General features: G+C 58.8%; 1 protein-coding gene across 1 annotated transcript in view; it reads right to left on the reverse strand.

Moving 5' to 3' along the window:
* The window catches only part of LPCAT1 (lysophosphatidylcholine acyltransferase 1), a 38,203-nt gene extending 30,735 nt beyond the window's left edge, over positions 1-7,468 (reverse strand). Inside the window, exon 1 of the mRNA XM_043488674.1 lies at positions 7,225-7,468. Coding sequence (XP_043344609.1) covers positions 7,225-7,359 — 135 coding nt within the window. The 5' untranslated portion in view covers positions 7,360-7,468. The remainder of the gene's footprint in view (positions 1-7,224) is intronic.
* Between the last annotated feature and the right edge of the window lie 13,445 nt (positions 7,469-20,913).

Below are 20,913 nucleotides of genomic sequence, written 5' to 3' on the forward strand. Positions count from 1 at the left end.
ACACATCTGACCTCCAGATAAGGCTCCCCTTTACTGTCGAACAAAACGCCGAGTGTGGCCAGAGGCCCAAGGTCAGCAGTGAGCGAGGGTGGGTGGGAGGGCCAGTGGGGTCCAGGGATCCCAGTCCCGCCCCCTGCTGAGGGGGCGCCTTATGCTTGCTGGGATCTGGGCTTCCTCTGGGGTCTGCTGTGGAGGTAAATCCTGTGCCCAAACTCACACCGGGTTCACCCTCTTTTTCTTACTAAGGTGTGAGTGTCTTCTGACCTCGGGTTTTCCTCCCTGCTGTGTGTCAATGGGGATAACCTGTGCCTCCACTTGGGAAAACTCTCCTCTCAGAGCCCATGCTGACTGTGTACAGAAGCTGTTTCTTCTGAGCTCTCCCACTCAAATCTAAAATTAAATATAGCTTTTCTAAAAGAGCTATTTTTTCTCTCAAACCCTCAGGCAGGCTCAGCTTCCCCACCATCCCAGTCACTCTATTCAAGAGCTTTCAACTCAAACCTTAGTGCGGGTCGCCCAGGCTGCAGGCTTCCACAGAACGGGCGTCTTTCAGTAATTCACGGAGTTTACAAACCTGTCCCACAGGAGAGAAGACCGCAGAGCGGCTTTCCCGGACGACCACACGCGCCCCTCCTGGCACGCGACAGCTGATGGTGGGGCCGCTGTGGGGGCAGCCCTGGCCATCGTACGTTTCTCTGGGGGATCAGACCCCGAAGTGTGAGACTCTGCAGCCCCGGCCACTGGTCTGGGGCGGCGGGGGTCACACCTTCACATCTGCCGATCCTGCCCTCTGGCCCACGGCCCCAAAACGATGGTTTCAGAGGGCTGGCCCATACAGGTCCTGAGTTCCCAGACCCCATGGGCAGCCGGGGGCAGCAGGGCCCACGGTCCATGGGGAAAGGAGTCAGGAAAGCAACCCCAGGGCCTGCAGTCAGCGTGGTGGGACTGCTGGGGCCGTCCGGGGGACTGCAGCAGAGACGGCAGCTCTGGAGGCACGGAGGGGCCGGCAGAGCCCTTGGGCCAGGCTGGAGGGCTCGGGACACAGGAGCCTGCGCAGGAGCGAACCCTGGGGCCACCGTGAGCCAGCCGCCTGCCACGCAGACTCGTGTCTCCGGGGCAGCTGAGAAAGCTCCCTACAATAATAACGGGTGGGAGTTAAGCAGAGATGGAAGGAAGTATGTGAGGCGCAAAGGGAAGAACTCTCCACGTGGGGCTGGGCCTGGAGGAGCGGGCGGGCCAGTGGGTGGGCAGGGCCCCCATGGGCCTGCCTGCACCCTCCTCGGGCCTTCTCCTTCCTCTCCCAACTCACTCAAATTTGCACAAAATCTCAGCTCCTCCGGGTTCTCAGGACCCCTGCATCCCAAGGCCCTGGTGACTGTGACCTCAGCTCCTGCCCCCTCTGGGCGCGACATTGGCAGTGAAGCCAACCCCTGGCTGGAGCCCTCCTGCGGCTGCCCGGTCCCCCGAGCCCAGCACCCCGCATCGCCTGTGCCCAGGAGGGCGGGCGGGCAGGAGCAGGAAGGCTGGCCGGCTTCCTGGACCCGACAGTCCCCCAGAGACGGGGCTCAGAGACACAGAGGCCACTGAGCTGCTTCCACAGGCGGCTGGTCGGTGCGGCCGGGACACCCTGGAATCACAGGTCCATGGGCTCACCTGCAGAAATGGATGCAGGAGGCTGCGCGTCTCACAGACATGTCAGAAGCTCTGGCCCAGGGTGTCCCGCAGCCTCGGGGATCGTCTCCCTGAGGGGGCGGGAGCAGGGGGCTGCGGGGAGCTGGGGCACCTTGGGGTCTGAGAGCCGGAGGCCGTGCTTACCAACCCATGAGGCCCTGACGGCGTCCCTGCCCTCAGGGCTCTAAGGACACACCTTCCACACTTTTACGGTCGGGAGTGGGTGCCCTGGCAGGTGGCCAGCAGCGGCAGGAGCCATGGGAATGGGGGGTGGGGATGGGGGTGCGGAGACAGCCCAGCAACAGAGCCGCCTGCAGAGGAGGGGCCTGACAAGCTCGGACCAGCCCCCCCCCATCATCTCAGGGGGTGCTGTGGGACACGCCTGCTCTGCAAGGCCCTTACTTCAGGGTTTGAGTAAAAGAATCTCGAAGTTCTGGACCTGCAGCCTTTTCTGCGGGTTTCGCCTGTTCAGCAAATCCCTGCCCAGAGCAGGAGGGCAGGGGTGGGAGCCCCCCTACCCTGGGTCCTGGGCTCCTGGCTGGGCACGTCCTACACCAACCCGCCCTCAGGTACCCGGAGCCTCCCCGCCAAGACCTCCCAGCTCAACCCCACCCCCACAGGCTGGAGAGGCCCTGAACCAAATTTCTGGGTCCAGGCCCACATCCTGCCCCCACCCCCATCTGCAAGGAGTTTCCCCCCAACCACATCCTGGCTCTGATCACAGCGGCAGGACCCCCCCTCTGGCTGCAGGTGACCCCCAGGCGGGGACTTCCCAGTAGCAGACAGACCCCCCACGTCCCCGCTCGGCCCCCTTGGCTGCAGCAACGCCTCGCCCGCTGGGCACACTGGAGCCCCGCCACAGCAGCGGGGGGAGGGTTTTGGGCAGCCTGACCCCCGCCAGGCGGCCACTCCTCTGGGGGCAGTGGGGAAACTGGGGGGAGCGGGCTCCCACGTCCCACATGGCCTCTTCACGCTGGGTGGTCGCAGGCCCCCCGACCAGCAGAATGAGGGGAGCTGGTGGGAGGGGGGAACAGGCGTCCAGCTGGAGGGACCCACGGGCCAGGGCGGGGTGCAGGTCGAGAGTCACAGGTGCAGCAGTGACCACGGACTCCCCGCTGGGGAGAAACACCCACTGCTACGGAGGGGGGTCATGCCGCTTGCTCTGGACGAGGGACTGTCGTCCTCCAGGGCTGGCCTGGGGGGCAAACGGACCCCAGAGGAGAGGCCCCCACCCCAGGCTGGCCCAGCCCGTCAGCACCCTGTGGTCCTGGCACCGAGGCTGCCCTGCGAGCGTGGGCTCCGAGGGTGGCCAGGGCTGGGGCCCGCCAGGCGACCCGCTCCGGACCTCAGGACCCCAAGTGCAGCCCCCTGCGGCAAAGCCCGGCTGTGTGCCCCCCCCAGGATGGGAGGGTCCAGAAAAGTGTTTAAACAACTCACGTTTTAGGGAAAAGAAGTCACTCCTCCGGCTCCGAGATGGAAACAAGGACTCTTAAGGCCCCAGGCCGCCGGACACACCCCCTGCCCAGGAACCCTGCCAAGCACCGCCCAGGACACTATGCCCAAGGAGGGAGCCCCGGAGGCCCAGGGGAGGCCCAGAGGGAGGCTGAGATGGCAGTGAGGGGGCGCTCGGCCACGGTGACACACACACACACACACACACACACACACACACACACACTGGCTCACAGGTTGGAAGGTGGACTAAACTCAGAGCACTGTGTGAATGAGCAGACACTGCAAAGGGGCATGGGTGGCGGGGCGGCGAGGCGGGCTTCCGGGGAACACAGCGGGACCACGTTTCAACAAGGGGTTTCCTGACACACACTTGCCTCTGGGCTCCTCCCGGAGTAACTCACACAGAGAAGAGGGGCTTACGGGACTCAGAAACACCAGCCCTGAGGCCGCAGCAAACACACGAGAACTCCGCTCGGGCCAGGCTGCTGGGGACGGGGGCCCTGTCCTGTCCGTGTGGTGACGGCCCCGGGGTGGGGGGCAGGTCCAGCCAGGTGACAGGGGCTTGTGGGGGCTCTGCTGAGAACACCGGGCACCGCAGCCCAGGCACTTCCTCGGACGGTCCTGCCTGCGGGGAGAGGCGTGTGCGGTCCACTCCTGGGGACAAAACCCTGCTTTTTAAAGGAGCAGTGAGGCTGACTGTGCTTAGCTCAGCGCTCAGAGATGAGAGCGGGGGTAAGAGAAGACTGTGTCCGCGTGCACGTTGCCAGGACAGAGTAGCGTGACTATGGAGAAGCACCAGGATGTCCCTGGTGGTCCAGAGGCTAAGATTCCATGCTCCCCATGCAGGGGGCCTGGGTTCCATCCCCGGGTGGGGAACACGACCCCACCGGCTGCAACCAAGACCCAGCATAGCCAAACAAAAGAACGGAGGAGGCCCGCCACCCCGAACCCCCTCCTCACTCCTCATCGTTAACCGCAGCTCGGCTTCAGTGCAGACCCTTGCAGAAAATGATGCGGGTCACAGGGGGCTCCCGGCGGGTGGAGGGGAGAAAGTGGGCAGGTCAGACATCTGCCCAGAGCCAGTGCACGCGGCCTGGAATCCACGGAGAGCACGGGCCCTGGCCTCGGCCCCTCACCTGGATGCAGGGACACGGCCTGACTCTTCACCTGCCTGGGTCCCAGGGCCGCGCTCTTGGTCGTCAGAAGATTACGGGGGGCCTCAGGGCCGAGCCTGGAGGAGGGCACAGAGCCCGACTGTTCACCTGCTCGGGTCTCAGGGCCGCGCTCCTTGTTGTCAGAAGGTGATGGGGCCTCGGGGCCGAGCCTCTCCGATCCCCAGGGGACCAGCCTGGTCCTGCCCTGGGACACATGCGTTCCCAGGGGACCCCCAGCCCTCTCTCCCAGCTGCTGTATCACCAGTCCCCTGAGAACACGGGGTTTGGGCCAGGCCACCTCCTCATTCACCCATCCTCTCCGCCCCAACCAGGCAGGGCCTGGGGGTCCCAGGAGGGGCTGGAGGAAGGGTTGCCCAGGGTGGGGGCAGCTCCTGCAAGGAGCACCCAGACTTGGGGAGAGGGCGGGGCCTGGTCTGTGTGCCTGTGGGGGCAGGTTACCGGGGCCACCGCAGATGTGAATCAGACCTCTGGTGAGTGGAGCGTCCCAGCTCCCCTCCCCGAGAGGCCCCCCCAACTAACGCTGCATCCAGACGAGCCCCCAGATACCTGCTGCTGCTCTGTTATCAGACCAAGACCACCCGCTCCTGGGTGATCAGGCTGCAAGCAGGGCCCCCGGACAGGCCTGGCCCTGGACTCACCCTCCTGGTGACCACTGGGGCCCAGTTCCAGGGTGTTGGGGAAACCAGGCTGCCGTCCAGGAAGTAAACTCTCCGTGACACCGGTGCAGGGGCTCAGAAATGGGGAAGTATCAGAGCTGCGGGGCGTGCTCGCCTGGGGCTTCCAGCGGGAAGTCCCCAGACCTGGGGGCGGGTGCCAAAGACCACTGCCCGACTGCGAAGCTACACCATCTCCACGCGAGGGCCTGACGGCCCACGAGTTACAGCTCTCAGATCTCAACTTGCTGTTTTCCATCCTAAGAGATGCTTAAGCTCCTCACTAAATCTGCTGTTAAGTGACAGATGGGCGCAGGGGTCATTAATCCCCAGACAGGCAGCAGCCCCTCCCCCCCCAGCAAAGGCCAACAGGTAAACACAGGCGCCGGACTGGTCGGTCCCAACTCAGGATGAAGGGAGGCGAGCTTCCGAGCGGCCCTGGGTCGTCTCGGACATCGAGGGATCTGTTTATGTGCTGAATTGGAGAGGAAGGCTGCCCTTGCGTGGACAGGCCAGTCGGCTCTGCAAACTCTACCACAAGTAAGCACACGAAGGGGAAGAGCAGTGTGGAACGCCGCTGGCAGAAAGCAGAACGTTTCCGCGGACTGGCATGGGGATGGTCCGTGGACCGCACACCCCACATCGGGCCTGGCGCCGCAGGCCTCTGGACAGAAACACGGACTTGGTCCCAACCCTGCCTGGCAACCAGGGACGCACCAAGGATGCCTGCCCTGCCCGGAGATGAGAACACGGCCCGCCTGCTCTTCCCGGACCTCAGCCACACGCCGGGGAGAAGGGCCAGGCCGGAGCCTCCGGGGCCCACGGTGCTCACCTCTGCCCCTCAACAGCCAGCTGGCTCCCGCGGGGACCCCCCCACCCCACGGGGGGCGGCAAGCACAGTCCCGGTCAGCACAGAGCTGTCCTCTAGGCACCTGCGGGAACGGGGCAGCCAGCAGGGACACGGAGGAGGCCCCCCAGGGCGGAGGGGACTCCCTCCTAGGGGGCCACTTCACCCCAGAACTCCCAGAGGGAGGCGCCAGGGACCACAAGGGTAGGCACAGGCCCCAGAGCCAGCGGGGACAGCTCTGTCCCTTCACGTCACCAGGAGGACTGCCGCTCTGTCCCCTCCCCGACCCCACCCTGCAATCTGCCAGTTTCTGCCCCACTGACAATCACCAGGCCTGCCGAATTGGCACTTAGAGAAAAAGGCAGGTGTCTGGGGAAATGACCACCTTAGACTGACTTCAAGAACTTTTCACTTTAACATTACTTCAGATGAATTACCCTACACGTTAAAAACCCCAATCTCCCCACAAAAAGCTCTGTCACGGGTGGAGGTGTGCTCCCCACCGGCTAGATCACCGGGGACAACCAGGAACTCTCTGCTCCTCCTACTGGTAGTTCTGGAGTCACAGACAGGCCGGCCAGTGAGCAGTCCTACAGACGGCACACACAGCTCACAAGCAGAGTCCGCACGGTCCACTCGGAGGTCCCACCAGGGCAGAGAAGCAGCCCGCCAGGTCGGGGGCGGGGGAAGGCAGGACCGATGGTGAGGGGCGCCCCGAGTGCCCCCCAGTCAGGGCGAGAGCAGCCCACAGGCAAAGCGTGCGGAGAGCAGGCGCCTGGACTGTTCACCGGGCTGGACCTGCTTGTGTGTAACCCATTCAGGCCCCAGACAAGCACCAGGATCCCCCAGAACAACTTGGAACCGGGGCAGGCCAGAAACCCCCCCCAAACCCCTCTGCTAGTTACCCCAGGACCCCAGAGTCCGCCCCCACCGCTGCTGCACTGACTCTGGGGACCAGCGAGGTCCCCACACACGAAGCGCATCAAGTGACAAACTCACATCCAGGGGGAGCCGCTCCGGTCCGGCGCGGGGCCTGCACGCGGCGGGAGTGGGCGCCCGGACCGGGGACCGCGCGGCGTCCACCCACCGGGGAGTGGCTCCGAGGCCGGGATGCAGGGCCCAGGGAAAAGGGGTACGGGGGGTGTCCAGGGATCGGGGAAAGGGGGACGAGCCGGGTGCGGGGACCTGGGGAAGGGGGATGCGGAGCCAGGTTCCAGGGGCCGGTGGCGGGAACCGGGGATGGGGCGCGGACGGCGGGGGATGAGCCCTGCGGGTCGCAGGGAAGGGTGGCGGTCGCGGGCCCCGGGGAGCGCGCTGCTGGGCCGCGCCCAAGGTCCCCCTCCCGGCCCTCTCCGGCCGCGCATCCCTGAGCCTCGGCGCGGCCCCGGGCCCGGGGCGGCCTGGGCTCACGGCGGACACCCACCTGGGCCTTCTGCAGGGCGCCCAAACGCAGCTCGTGCACGAAAGGGTTCCGCCCCGGGGGGGCCTGCCGCCGCGCGTCGCCGGCCCCCGCGCTGGAGGAGGGGGCGGCGCGAGGATCGCGTCCCCGGAGCCTCATGGCCGCGCCGCCCGCCGCGATGGGCGCGGGGCGCCGGGCCGGGTGCGGAGCAGGGCGCCGGGCGCGGGGCGCGGGGTGAGGATGCGCGGCGGCTGGAGCGGGCCGGGCGCGCGGCCGCGCAGGCGCGGGAGGGGAGGCTGCATGACGTGGGCGGGCGGGGCGGGGGGCGAGGGGCGGGCGGGCCGGGGAGGGGCGTGTGCTGGCCCCGCCCCGCGGGCGCCCAGAGGCCACCCCCGCGCCCCGCGCCCCGCCCGCCCCGCGCCCCGCTCGGCGCCCGGGGCCCAGCTCCCGGTCGGCTCAGCGAACCGCTGGGGGCGGGTCCCGAGCGGCGCCGAGGCCCTGGCCGAGAGCCCGTCGCGGCGGCGGGACCACAGGGACGCGCCCCGTGGGTCCCCGCCACGTTGTCCCCTTCCGCTGCTCAGGGCGCCCACCTGGGGCGCGGCCGGGAGAGGAGGCGCCGTGCAGCCACGTGGGGGCGGCCGGAGCGGCCGGCACTCGCTCCCCGGGCTGGGGGCGCCGAGCCTCCGGGCTGTCCTCTCGGACCCCGAGGAACACCGCTGGGCCGCGCCTGCCAAGGCCGCGCGTGTGAGGTCCGCTGCATGCCCGCCGAAGACCCCAGTCCTCCTCAGATGCGCCCCGCTGCGCTGCTTGATCCTGCCTGCCCAGCTCTGGGCTGGGGACCAGCAGCCCCGAAGGGCAGGCCTCATCCGAGACGCCTGGGGTCCACTCCGATCACAGGGTCCAGGCGTTTGCTGACTCAGACCCAGTGGTTTGAGAAGGGGGTAATGACTCTAGTTCTTGGCATGACCTTGTGGGTGAAGAGGGGACACTGGGGTCCCTGGTTCATGGTGGGCGCAGTGCTAACTAGGGTAAATGCAAAGTACACCCTGTTCAGAATCTATACATTTCAAAGTCGCCACAGACCCTTAGTGTCAGGAACAGCTGCATTTCTGCCGGTCCATCCTTGCGGCCCAGACAGCAGGAGATGGAGAGGGCCAGGCGGTGGGTGCGCGATGAGGAAGGACCAGCGGGCATGTGGATGTCTGAAACCACAGCCCCGCCTGGCTGGCCTTCTGCAAAGTGGCCCGGAGCCCGGGCCACTCTGGGCCTGGGCGGTGAGTCAGGGAGTGGTCGGCCCTCTGATGACCCAGCGGATGCCGTCACCAGGTGACGTGGTGAAGACTCACCGACTGAAGGCCCTTCTGTGTTTCCATGGAGAGACTCTGGGGGGAGGGGGCCCCCCCTGAAGTCTCTGGTGTCCTACAGGAGTTGTTAGTACAGGAGGCAAAGTGCAGGTTGGGTCCAGGCTTCTCCGAAGCCTCACGCTTCGCCTGGGTGAGTGACCACTCCTCAGAATCTCGGGAGTCACACCTGTAAGAGGCCAGTGGAGCAGTGACTGACCACACAAAAGCCCTGGGCGCCATGCTGGACCAGGGAAACTCTGAGGCCAGCAGCCCTCTGCTGACCTCCTGGACATTAAGTTGCCGGTTATTCTGACGGCGGGGACGGCTGGTGGGACAGTGCAAGGGTCTGGGCAGGCAGAGGGGAAGGGAGCAGAGGCGCATCCCTGTTGACCACAGGCCGAAGCCTGCTGGCCCCGAGTGGCTGGGGAGGGTGGAGGGCTGCCCTCCGGGAGAGCTGGGCCGGGGACTGAGGCGTGAGTCTGGGGTCATCCCCTTGGGAGGACCGGCCAGGATAGAGCTGGGATGGCCACTCCGTGGTTGTCGATACGGTGGAGACCCACCTGCAGTGGGCGGTGGGGAAGCTTGGCTGGAGGAGCAGGCAGGAGGTGGAGGCCTGGGGAGGGGGGTCAGGATCCAGGGGTTAGGCTCCCTGGGGACGGTCTGGGAGGAGGCAGAAAGCCAGCCCCATACAGGGGAGGTGGAAACCCTGAAGGGTCCCAGATCAGGGGAAGGGGTTGGGGGGAGCCTCTGGGGGTGAGGGTCCCCCGTGAGGGAGCTGGGAACTGGGTGGGGCTGGGGCAGGGGCCGGGAAGCTCGCCAGCTCACACTGGTTGCTCCCAGGTGGGCTCTGATTCTCATGGTGTGGTGGAAGTTTGCAGAAGCTTGGTCGGGAGAAGCTGCTCTTGGTGGGCAGTTACAGCAGTTCCTTTCAGTGGACGAGGAAGAAAAGCCTCAACTATCTTTGGGCCCTCGCTTCTTGGTTTTGGTGAAACCGCCTGCTGTGTCCTTGAACCACTGAAGCCTGTCGTCTGGGACCTCCAGGACCCTCGGACCCAGGGGCGCTGGCTGTGCTCCGGGGACGCAGCTCCGTCCTGCCGCTGCCTGCTCGGGCTGGAGACGGAGGCGATCCACCTCTGGCTCCAGGTCCACCGAGCGCACTCAGGCCTTGCCTGTTCCTGGGGGGTGGGGTGGGGGTGGGGGTTTGTTTATGTTTTGAATTCTAGAGTTATTTAAGGAAGAGGAAGAGAGGTCCTTTCATTTTGTTCCAATGTTTGTTTTTAGTTCTGCCCTTCGGGGTTGTTTCTAACCCATTTACAGGTTTTTCTTTTCCGCCTGGAACGTGGATACTCTCAACACCATTGATCAGTCTCTCCTACTGTTGTCCTGCTTTGGGTATGAACAGAAGTGTCTATATAAAGCTATTTCTGGATGCTCTATTTTACCACGTTGGCTTGTTCCTGTGCTGGTTCCACACTGTTCTAGTCTCTCTTTCTGTGGTCCCCAGTAGGAGGAATTCCACTTGGTGTTTCAAGAACTGTCTTGGGACTTCCCTGACTATCCAGTGGTTAAATATCCGCCTTCCAATGCAGGGTACACAGGTTCGATCCCTGGTGGGGAAATAGATCCCACCTGCTGCAGAGCAGCTAAGCCTGCACGCAACCTCTGAGCCTGCACGTCACGGCGAGAGATCCCCAGTGACGCAATGAAGATCCCACGTGCTACGACTGAGACCCAGTGCAGCCAAATTAAAAAAGAAGAGCTGTCTTAATGATTCATAGAACTTAGTTTTTCCATCCAAATATAGAATCGGTTTCATGACTACAGCCACAAAATTAAAAGGCACTTACTCCTTGGAAGAAAAGCTAGGACAAACCTGGACAGTGTATTAAAAAGAAGAGACATCGCTTTGCTGATAAAGGTCCCTGTTGTCAGAGCTGTGGTTTTTCCAGTGGTCATGTATGGATGTGAGAGTTGGGAAAGCTGAGTGCTGAAGAATTGATGCTTTTGAACTGTGGTGTTGGAGAAGACTCTTGAGAGTCCCTTGGACTGCAAGGAGATCAAACCAGTCAATCCTAAATGAAATCAGTTCTGAATATTCATTGAAAGGAATGATGCTTAAGGTGATGCTCCAATACTTTGGCCATCTGATTGGAAGAGCTGATTCATTGGAAAAACCTTTATGTTGGGAAAGATCAAGGGCAGGAGGAGAAGAGGGTGACAGAGGATGAGACAGTTGGATGGCATCACTGACTCAATGGACTTGAGTTTGAACAAAGTCCAGGAGATGGTGAAGGACAGGGAAGCCTGGTGTGCTGCAGCCCATGGGGTCACAAAGAGTGGGACAGGACTTAGCTTTGGAACAACATAGAATCAGTTTATGCAGTCACCCAAAACTCCCACTGACAGTTTTGTTTTGAATTGCATGAAGTGTTTATATTACTTTGGTAAGAATGTGTTGTAAGGGGACCTGGACTTTGTCTTATACTTGGTAAGGTACACAGATGCAGGAAGACAGGCTTGGAGGAAGAAGCGTGGCCCAGGGGTCCCCGGAGACAGGAGTGGTGACAAGCCTCAGGGCCCCCGGGAAGCTGCTCAGGAGGCTGAGGGCGAGGAGAAAGCGGTGCCCGTGGGCGGGCACGGGCCGGGTGGGGGGAACAGGCTCAGAGTTGGCTGGCGTGGGTCACTTCCCCGGGTCCTGGCGCTTCCCGGTAGACTGTCGCTGGCTGAGACAGCGGCCGCGAATCCGAGCCCCGTGGCGGAGGGCTGGGTGTGGGCTCCGGCTTGGCCCGGCTGCATTGGAAGGATGACCCCACGGAAGTAGCCCTAAGGGTGGTCCTTCAGGGTCAGCCGGGCCCCGAGACATCAAAGTGTGCTGAGCCGCTCAGTCGTGTCCAGCTCTTGCGACCCTGTGGACTGTAGCCCGCCAGGCTTCTCTGCCCAGGGTATTTTCCAGGCAAGAATTTTGGAGTAGGTTGCCATTTCTTTCTCCACAAGACATCAAAGTATCTGTATTAAAAGACAATTAATGCAAAAGATACAGACCTTTTGCAACTTGAAGCATTATCTTTCAACAGTATGATTATTCTTCCATTTATATTGGTCTTCTTTTAATTTTTTGATAGCATATAAATTTTTTCTACATAAAGATTCTGCATTTTCTTAGACTGATTCCTGGATATGTTGTAATTTTGCAGTTGTAAAGTAAAGGAATCTTGTCTCTTATTCATTTTTCTAATTGTTCCTGACTCATGAAGGAACAGTACTGACTGTTGACCTTGAAGATTGAGTGAGGTTAGTCAGGGGCCCTGTGGGGGTTCCTGCAGCCCCCCACTCCCCCACCATCACAGCTGAGTGAGGGACCCCAGCCTCTGCAGGGCACAAACCTCCCAGGAAAACCACAGCCTCACAAGAAGCAGTGAGTCCCTGAGCGTTGGCGTGGTTTCTGAGTATCAACAACGTTCTTCAAAAAGGATGCTTTGAATTTTGATGAAGCCTTTTTATGTGTGTCTGTGATGGATCATGCTTTGCTCTCCTGTGAGGCCCTGTGGAGAGGATGGAGGCAGACGCTTACGTTTTTTTCTCTCGGGGTATCCAGCACCATTTCTTGATGAGACCGTGCCTGTCCCTTTGACTCACCTTGGCAACTTTTGGCGTGAATCTGGGGTTCATTTCTGGACCCCATGTCCCGTTTACCTGTACGCCGACAACCTTTGCTAACATCACATTGCCTTGATCACTGGAGCGTGGTGGTAAGTCTTGAAATTAGATCACGTGGGTCCTGCAACCTTGTTCCTCTTTGTCAGGGTTGTTTTCCCTCTTCCAGAGCCTTTCACTTCCTTTATAAATGTTACAATCAATTTGTTAATGTCTCAAAACATCTGCTGGGGGATTTTGATGAGATTTTTGTTGAATCTACTGATTAATCTGGGGAAATCAATATCTGAGTAATACTGTTGTCTGTCCCTGAACATGGTATATATGTCACTGATTTAGGTTTTCTTTAATTTTTCTCAGCATTGTTTTATAACTTTTGCTTATCACTTATAGGTCTTGCCTATGTTTTTCTTATTCTCCCCCTAAGTGTTTTATGTTTTGATGCCCTTGTAAATGGGACTTTCTTTTCTTTTCTTTTTTTCTTGACTGCCCTTTGCAGCTTGTGAGATCCTAGTTCTCAGAGCACGGATGAATCTGGGCCCCGGCAGTGATGGCGCCGGGTCCTAACCACTGGGCCACCAAGGAAGCCCCAGCTGGGGCTGCACTTTAATTTCGGTCCCTGTGAGTGCGCAGACGGTATAGCGAAGCGTAGCTGACGTCTGCGTGTTTAATCTGTGCGCTTCTCCCTTGGTGAGTTCACTGCCCAGCTCTGACGGCGTGTTTGCAGGACTTCCCCGTTCCCGGCCATGCTCCCCGTGAGTCGCGGCAGTTTTACCTTCCCCTCCGAACACAGCGCCCTCTGATCTTATTTTCTGTCACCTCACTGACTGCGGCGTCAGGTTGCGATGCTGAGCAGCGGTGGGGCCTTGTTGACAGTCTTGGGAAACGCGTCCCATCTCTACCTCAGCCGCGGATTTTCTCGGCCACCTTCAGTAAAGTCCAGGATGTTCCTTTCTAGTCCCAGCTGGAGCGGGCTGAGAATTTTTGTCATTTTGTCAAAGATCTATCATATCTTTTCTCCTTAGTCCTCCTAATATACTGAATTAAAGGGGTTGATATTCCAACCTTAAAGCAACCTTGTTTTTCTGGACAGCCCCTGCTTGATCATATTTATTGTTATTTTAAGTTCTGTCCTTCATGGTTGTTGTTTTTTTTTTTTAATCTGTCATTTTTAAGTGAATCTTGCATTTTAATGTCATACCTAAAAATGCCTGTGCTTAACAGGGACCTTATTTCCCCGCCCAGGGTTCAAACCTAAGACCCCTGTACCGCACGGCAGGTCCCTAACCACTGGGCAGCCGGGAAAGTTCCCGTGAGCTCTTTTTTTGTGTGATGCGAGATGGTTCATGTTTTTGCACATGGCATACGTGATTCCGTATGATTTGTTGTAAAGGCTGTCCTTTCCCCACAGACCTGCCTTTGTATCTTTGTCAGCAGTCCACCGCACACCTGTGCTTCTGTTTCGGGACTGTCTGGGTGACATCACCCATCGTGACTGAGTGAACAACAGTAGCTGATGTACAATACTGTGTTAGTTTCCGATTTTTTCCCCAATAATTGAAGAATTGATGCCTTCAAACTGTGTTGCTGGAGAAGACCCTTGAGAGTCCCTTGGAGCAAGGAGATCAAATCAGTCAATCCTAAAGGAAGTCAACACTGAATATTCATTGGAAGGACTGATGCTGAAGCCGAAGCTTTAATGCTTTGGCCACCTGATGTGAAGAGCTGACTCACTGTAAAAGACCCTGATGCTGGGAAAGACTGAAGGCAAAAGGAGAAGAGGGCAACAGAGGATGAGGTGGTTGACAGCATCACCGACTCATTGGACGTGAATTTGAGCCAACTCCAGGGAAACCTGGTGCGCTGCAGTCCATGGGGTTGCAAAGAGCAGGACACAGCTAAGCGACTGAACAACAAAACAAGATATTGAACACAGTTCCCTGTTATACAGGAAATGCTTGTTGGAGAATGTCTGTCTTGATTGTTGTTGCTAGTGCATAGGAACACAATATATTGCTTGTACAGATTCTGTGTCATGATATAACTAGATTAACTCACAGGTTCTAGCATCTTCTTCATAGGCTCTGTTTTGCTAAACAGACGATCACGTTCTCTGCAAATGAGGACAGTTTCACTCCTCCCTGTCTTGTCTTCCTCTCTCACTGTTGGGCTCATGAGTGTGACTTTGGGTAGACGTGGTGACGGTGGACAGCGCTGTCTTTCCCCGCACAGGCTGACATACAGTCCTTTTCTTACACTGTTGGCTTCTGTTCGCAGACATTTTAAAGATTTGTATCCATATTCACAAATGCGGTTGCCTCCTTTCCTGTAACGTCCATGTCTGGGTTTGGGATCAGAGTGATGCCAGCCTTTCGACAGGGTTTTCAGGTCTCTGGAAATTCTGGAAGCATTTGTATGGAGCCGGCGTCATCTCTTCTTTAAAAGTTTGGGGGAATTTTCCGTGAAGTCCTCCGGGTGTGCCGCCTCCTTTCTGCGAGTTTTTTTAGCTTGGATTCAGTTTCCTTTATAGCTGTAGGGTAGTGTCTGCGGGTCTCCAATCTCTTAGAAAGACTCCAGTCATTGATGTATGGCTCTCTCTAAACCCAGGGGGGTCTCATCTTGAGGTCTTACTTTAATTACATCTGCAAAGACACTGTTTCTAAATAAGGTCACACTTCTCCCAGGGTACCGGGTGTCAGGACCTGGATACGCCGTTCTGAGGGGGTGGAGGGGGGGAGGGACAGTCCAGCCCACTGCAGCCAGCTAATCTCGGGGGATTTTTGACAAAATGCATGAATAGATGTTAAGGGTGGAATACAGCCTGTGTTGGCTCTGCGTGGCCCCTCGGGCCGTCCCCTCCGTCACCAGCTGAGGTCAGGCTCGGGGTTCCTTGCCTGTAGGTTGGGCGTGGTCACCTCAGTGGAAGCAGCTCAGCAAGGACGACCGTGTCCCAAAGCGACCTCTCGGCACCGGCCCCCGCGAAGGCGGCTCGGAGTCATGGGATGCGCCAGCCCTGGATGAGCTCTGCCGTGGGCCTGGGGGCCCCTCCTGCTCTGGGGCCTGGGGTCACCACAGCTCCCCCCCCCCAGACACTTTCTCCCTGTTCCCTTCGCCCGGTGATCCCTTTGGGAGCGTTTTCCGTACATGTCCGACCATAACGTGCCCAGCCACCCGGCTCATGGCAGTGTTTCTGGTTTCTCCAAACCACGTATCTTGCCCGCCGGAGCTGCCCCGGGCACCCACTGGCCATCCATTCCTTGGTATGTTCAGAGTGAGGAGGTGTCTGGGTGGCAAAACCCCCCCCCAAGAGCCACGGGACCTCCCTCCCCAGGACCCCTCCCCAGGGCAGGGGGCAGAAGGGGACAGTGTGGGTGGGTGGGCTTCTAAGGCCCTGAAGGAGCCCCTGTTGTGCTTTCTTATTCAACTTGACACTGATGCAATCTGAAGGAAGAAAAGAAAATATTACCTATTTGGGGACTGACACCTGTCAACACAGGAGGCTGATAAACGTCAGCCAGCCGAGAATTCTCGCACACATCTGCGAGCATCTAGTGCTCCGTGGAGACAACCGTTTTCTCTGTACTCATTTCAGTCTCAGCACAATCCAATATGGAAACACAAGGAAAATACTGCTTTTGTGCACTAAGGAACTGATGTTAGCTGATGTCTCCTTAAAAAAACACAGCTCCCTTGGTGTTTCCTAGGTTCTGGGTGGACGGCCTTCGGGCCCTTCCTACCCCGCAGACCTGGCGGCGACAAGGACAGGCCCGGGAAGCCTCTGTCTCGGGCAGAGCTGGGCTGCCCGGGGGCTGCCGGCCTGACCAGCGTCTCGGTCCTGCTGTATTGGTTTGGTGCCCGCAGCTTGGCTGTTCCCTGGTACCTGGGCGATCCCGGGACCTCTGGAGGAGGCAGGGTGGCGGAGGCGCCTTCTCTGGACTGTGGGCCCCATGGGCTGGAGCGGCTCCACCCGGGAGCACCCTGAAAGCACTGCCCGCCCTCCCAGAGCCGCTCCCGCCGCCCACTTGGCCCACCCCGGTCCCTCAGCGCCTGGACGTTCGAGCGCATCTCTCCACTGACTCTGCTCCTCCTCAGCCTTCCCGCTCCGGCCCCCACATGCCCCTGGAGTGTCTGCGCACTCTCCCTGGGCTGGCACGCCCCCCGCCTTGTCCACCCCGACAGCACCTTCCTCAGTCTCCCTCATCCCACCTGGCCTCTCTTTCCTGCCCGCCCCTCCTCCACGTACCTCTCACCTGGACCAGGTCAGAGCCATTTCACAGACACGAAAATCGCAGCCCAAGAGACGGTGGCTGAGATCCGAGCCAGGGCCGGTGAAGGCCGAAGCTGCTTCCTCCAGCGGACATGCCATGGAGGTCTGTGTCCTGAGTCACCTGTCTCTGCAGGTGGCCTTCCAGGGAGAGGTCCTGCCTCTACAGCACGCGGATTCCAGACAAGACCGTTTTCCTCAAAGATAAAGACCCTGGACCTCAAGTCAGGATCTGGATACTTGACACGATGCTACATCTTATGTGTAGTTTTCAGCTGCCATTTAACATTCAGGTGAGCACTTACAGCCCATGTGGGGTGACGCTGATGCTGCAGCTGGCGATCAGAAGCCTCTTTCTCAGAGACGCAGGGCCCTGGGAATTTGTCTTGCCATCACCACACCCTCCCCTTTAGCAGCATCACCTGTTCCATTTTTGGGCACTGAGCAAGTGCGCCTCAGTTTGGAACCTGAGCCGAGATGAGGCTGTCTTCTGTGGGCCTCGGCGCAAACTAGATTTTGAAACTCAGAGGCACAGCTTCTTCACACATTGCAATTGCAGAACAAATGTTTGCATGTAATTTTGCTTCCCAAAATGTCAAAAAAAGCAAAATATGAAAACATATTCTCAAAGGAGTGATCTTTTATGAAAAAATTGGTTACAGTATTTCTTTCCAGTTGGCATCGAGAAATACTGTGTCGAAATATTTTTATAGTCGAAGTTGCAAAGAGAGACCTCACGTTTCAGAAGAAGGGTATGTTCCTGAAGGAGGCGATTCACTGTGAGGAGGGGGCAGAGGCCAGGCCACACCTATCCTCAGCTCGTTAGCAATAGAACACAGACGTTTCAGAGGGAAGCTTGGCCAGCCAGGGTAAAGACTGCATTCCCTGGCCTACCTGCCAGTTAGCTGTGATCACTATAAGCTCTGGCAGCAGATGGGATGCAAGCACAAGATTTGTGGAACTTGAAGGGTGAATGTAATGAGAGGGTGCTTTCCTCCTGATTGGAAGGTGAGTGTAATGGTTGGAGCCACAGCATCCATATTGGGACATGAAACAATTTTTTTGCATGCTAGCAGACCAATCTGAGAGAAGAAACCCAAGTCCTGGACCACATGAAGGATGCTCCCAATCTTCTGTGGCTACTGCTGGCAGTTTATGGTTGTGAGAAGAAGTAAGGTTCTTTCTTGAAGTTATTGTTTGGGATTTTTCTGTTACTTGCACATAAACTTAATCCTAATGAATATAGATGCTTGGACTAAAAAAAACCCAGGCCAAAAACAAACAAACAAACAAACCACACACACACAAATGAAGCCTAAGCAAAACCCATGAGATGTGTTTTTGATCTTTTCTGTGTGGACATAGATTTAGGTATTGATCTTTGTGTACTGATGTAGAAGCCCCTTAAGCCCCTCTGAACATGACTTCTCCTGCTTCCTCTCCAATCCCCTTGTTGTTTCTCTTCCCAGTTCCTGTAAGACCTTCTGGCCTGGCTTCCGTCACCCCTTTCCACACCACTTCACTCCCCAAAGACCACCCTGCTCTCCTTCAGGAGGGCCTCCTTCCCTGGGTGGTCTGACATCTCCTGAACCTTTTTATTCACTTCAAAGATCTAGAACACTGTCAGGCTTCAGGAGATATTCCTCAAAGAAATATGCCTCCTTTGCTCTCAGCTCCTGAGATATTTCGGTTATATAATATTGTTTGAAAGAGAATAGTCTCACTTGGAGACCTGGAAAGTTTCTTCTGGAAGGTGCAATGACACGTATCTTCATACTCTTGATCTAACTAGCACATAGTAGGTCCCAAGCTCTGGCTGGGAGGGGGAGCCTGGGGTGTGAACGTGGGTCTGCCCCCAGTGGGGGTAACACCTGCATTGTCACAGGTGGGCCCCCGGTGCATGGGGGAAAGAGGTGCCGGAAAGGTCCAGAAACTTGAGGAAGGGAGAAGCATCTCCTGCTGGAGGGTCAGGGAGTTCTTGGAGGAGGAGTGGACTCTTGAGGAAGTCTGGAAAGAGGCCCAGGAGGAGGGCAGTGAGTCGGGAGGTGAGGACGCCGTCCACTCAGGCCCAGCGGGTGGAGGTGGGGTCCATGCAAGCCGGCCCCTGCCCTTCCTGTACTCCTCTCACGGGCACATGAGTGTGGGGCGTCTGGTCCTCAGCAAGGCCTCTTGCACAGGTGGTGGAGCCGTATTCCCTTCTCAGCATGGAGGAGTGGGCGCAGGTGCACCCTGCACGTGCTGCTCACAACCTGTGCCTGCGCACGCCTGTACCTGCACACGCCTGTACCTGTGCACGCCTGTACCTGTACCTGCACACGCCTGTACCTGTACCTGTGCACGCCTGTACCTGCACACACCTGTACCTGTACCTGCACACGCCTGTACCTGCACCTGCGCACGCCTGTACCTGCGCACGCCTGTACCTGCACACGCCTGTACCTGCACACGCCTGTACCTGTACCTGCGCACGCCTGTACCTGCACACGCCTGTACCTGTACCTGCGCACGCCTGTACCTGCACACGCCTGTACCTGCACCTGCGCACGCCTGTACCTGCGCACGCCTGTACCTGCACACGCCTGTACTTGTACCTGCGCACGCCTGTACCTGCGCACGCCTGTACCTGTACCTGCGCACGCCTGTACCTGGCGCACGCCTGTACCTTGTACCTGTGGCAACGCCTGTACTTGCACAGCTGTACCTGCAACATGCTGTACCTGTGCACGCCTGTACCTGTACCTGCACACGCCTGTACCTGGTACCTGCGGCAACGCCTGTCTGTAACCTGCCACACGCTCTGTAACCTGTGCACGCCTGTACCTGTAAACCTGCCACGCCTGTAGCCTGTACCTGCGCAACGACGCCCGTACACTGCAACGCCTGTACCTGTGCACGCCTGTACCTGTACCTGCACACGCCTGTACCTGTACCTGCACATGCCTGTACCTGTGCACGCCTGTACCTGTGCATGCCTGTACCTGCGCATGCCTGTACCTGGGCACACCTGTACCTGCGCACGCCTGTACCTGTACCTGCACACGCCTGTACCTGCACACACCTGTACCTGCGCACGCCTGTACCTGCGCACGCCTGTACCTGCACACGCCTGTACCTGTGCACGCCTGTACCTGCGCACGCCTGTACCTGTGCACACCTGTACCTGCGCACGCCACCCTCTGCACTTCCCTCTCCAGTGCACTGGCGCCCATGGTGGCCCTGGGCTTCACTTGGTACAAGAGGCTGTTGCTTCAGCAAACAGGGCGTCCTGCTGAGCGGAAGCACTTGGTCCCAGAACATCTCCCGAGCTGGCTCCTTGACATTGGAGTGTCGGTCACAGCAGGATCTGGGTTCCCATTCTCAGCACTTAAATTGCTAAGCTGGGAACTTGACCTGGAGCAGAGGGCTTCTATGAGCCTCTTGATCGTCAAGACTCATTAGAGGGGGTGTGGCTCCTGAGACAAGAGGTGGAAAGTGACTCCCGTGTTTGAGAAGGACTTCTGAGTCAGGGCTTTGAGCATGTGACCGGGTAAGCAGCCCGGGTTGCCGGAAAGTGCGTTTAGTCATAGTTGAAGCCGCACATATCCCGTGTTGTCTTGTGATTTGAGAGTGGCCTCCATCTAGAGCATGTGCTGCAAACCCAGTCCTTCTGCTGTCGTCGTCCTCAGGCTGCACAGGAGGCTTCCCCGGCAGCCGGCCACGTCCGTCTGCTAAGCCAGGGCAGACCCTCCCGACAGGGGCAGGGTTGCCTTCTGGCCTCGGTCTCAGCGAGTCACCTCCCCCAACCCAGGTTCAGAATTAAAGGATTATCCCGGAAACCCTCTCGTAACCAGTGGTGACTCCACTGCAGGGACAAGCTGACACAAGTCCCCAGTCTTTCTCAATCACAGGCCTTACATTCTCTGCCGTGAAGAGACAGCAGCGTGGGGTCTGCCCTGACCTGGGGAGGACCCCCCCGCCGCCTCCCTGTCCTTCCTCGTCTGTGAAGTAGGGATGAGGTTGAACCCTTCTGCGGGGTTCTGTGAGGCCTGAGTGAGGGCAGCTGGAAGGGTCTGGAAGGCGCCTGGCGCAGCAGGACCTCTGAAGCCCCCGAGGTCCCGTCCGGCTGGTCTGCCAGCCCCGGCGCTCCTGTCACGTAGCAGCAGGCGCTCGGGTGGGCAGGAGCAGCCCCTGCATTCTCGGCAGGTTTGTCTCGATCAGGCAAGGAAAACGCAGCGTCCAGGGCTTCATGAAGCTTAGGGAGTCGGCCCCAGTTCTCTGAGAGTCAGGTCCTAGACGGCAGAAGGGGTTTTGTGGGAAGTCAGATGTGACTTTTGCTACTGACTCCACCGCTGAGGTAAGCGGCGCCGACACCGTGTATTTAGGAGAGAGTCTCTGTTCCCACAGGAGACGCGGCATGGGGCTTGCCCCTGGGCATCTCCCACCTTCTCTCTGAGCAAACGACTCTGCCACGTT

Source organism: Cervus canadensis, chromosome 16 (assembly GCF_019320065.1).
Source record: "Cervus canadensis isolate Bull #8, Minnesota chromosome 16, ASM1932006v1, whole genome shotgun sequence".
NCBI classification, from domain to species: Eukaryota; Metazoa; Chordata; class Mammalia; order Artiodactyla; family Cervidae; genus Cervus; species Cervus canadensis.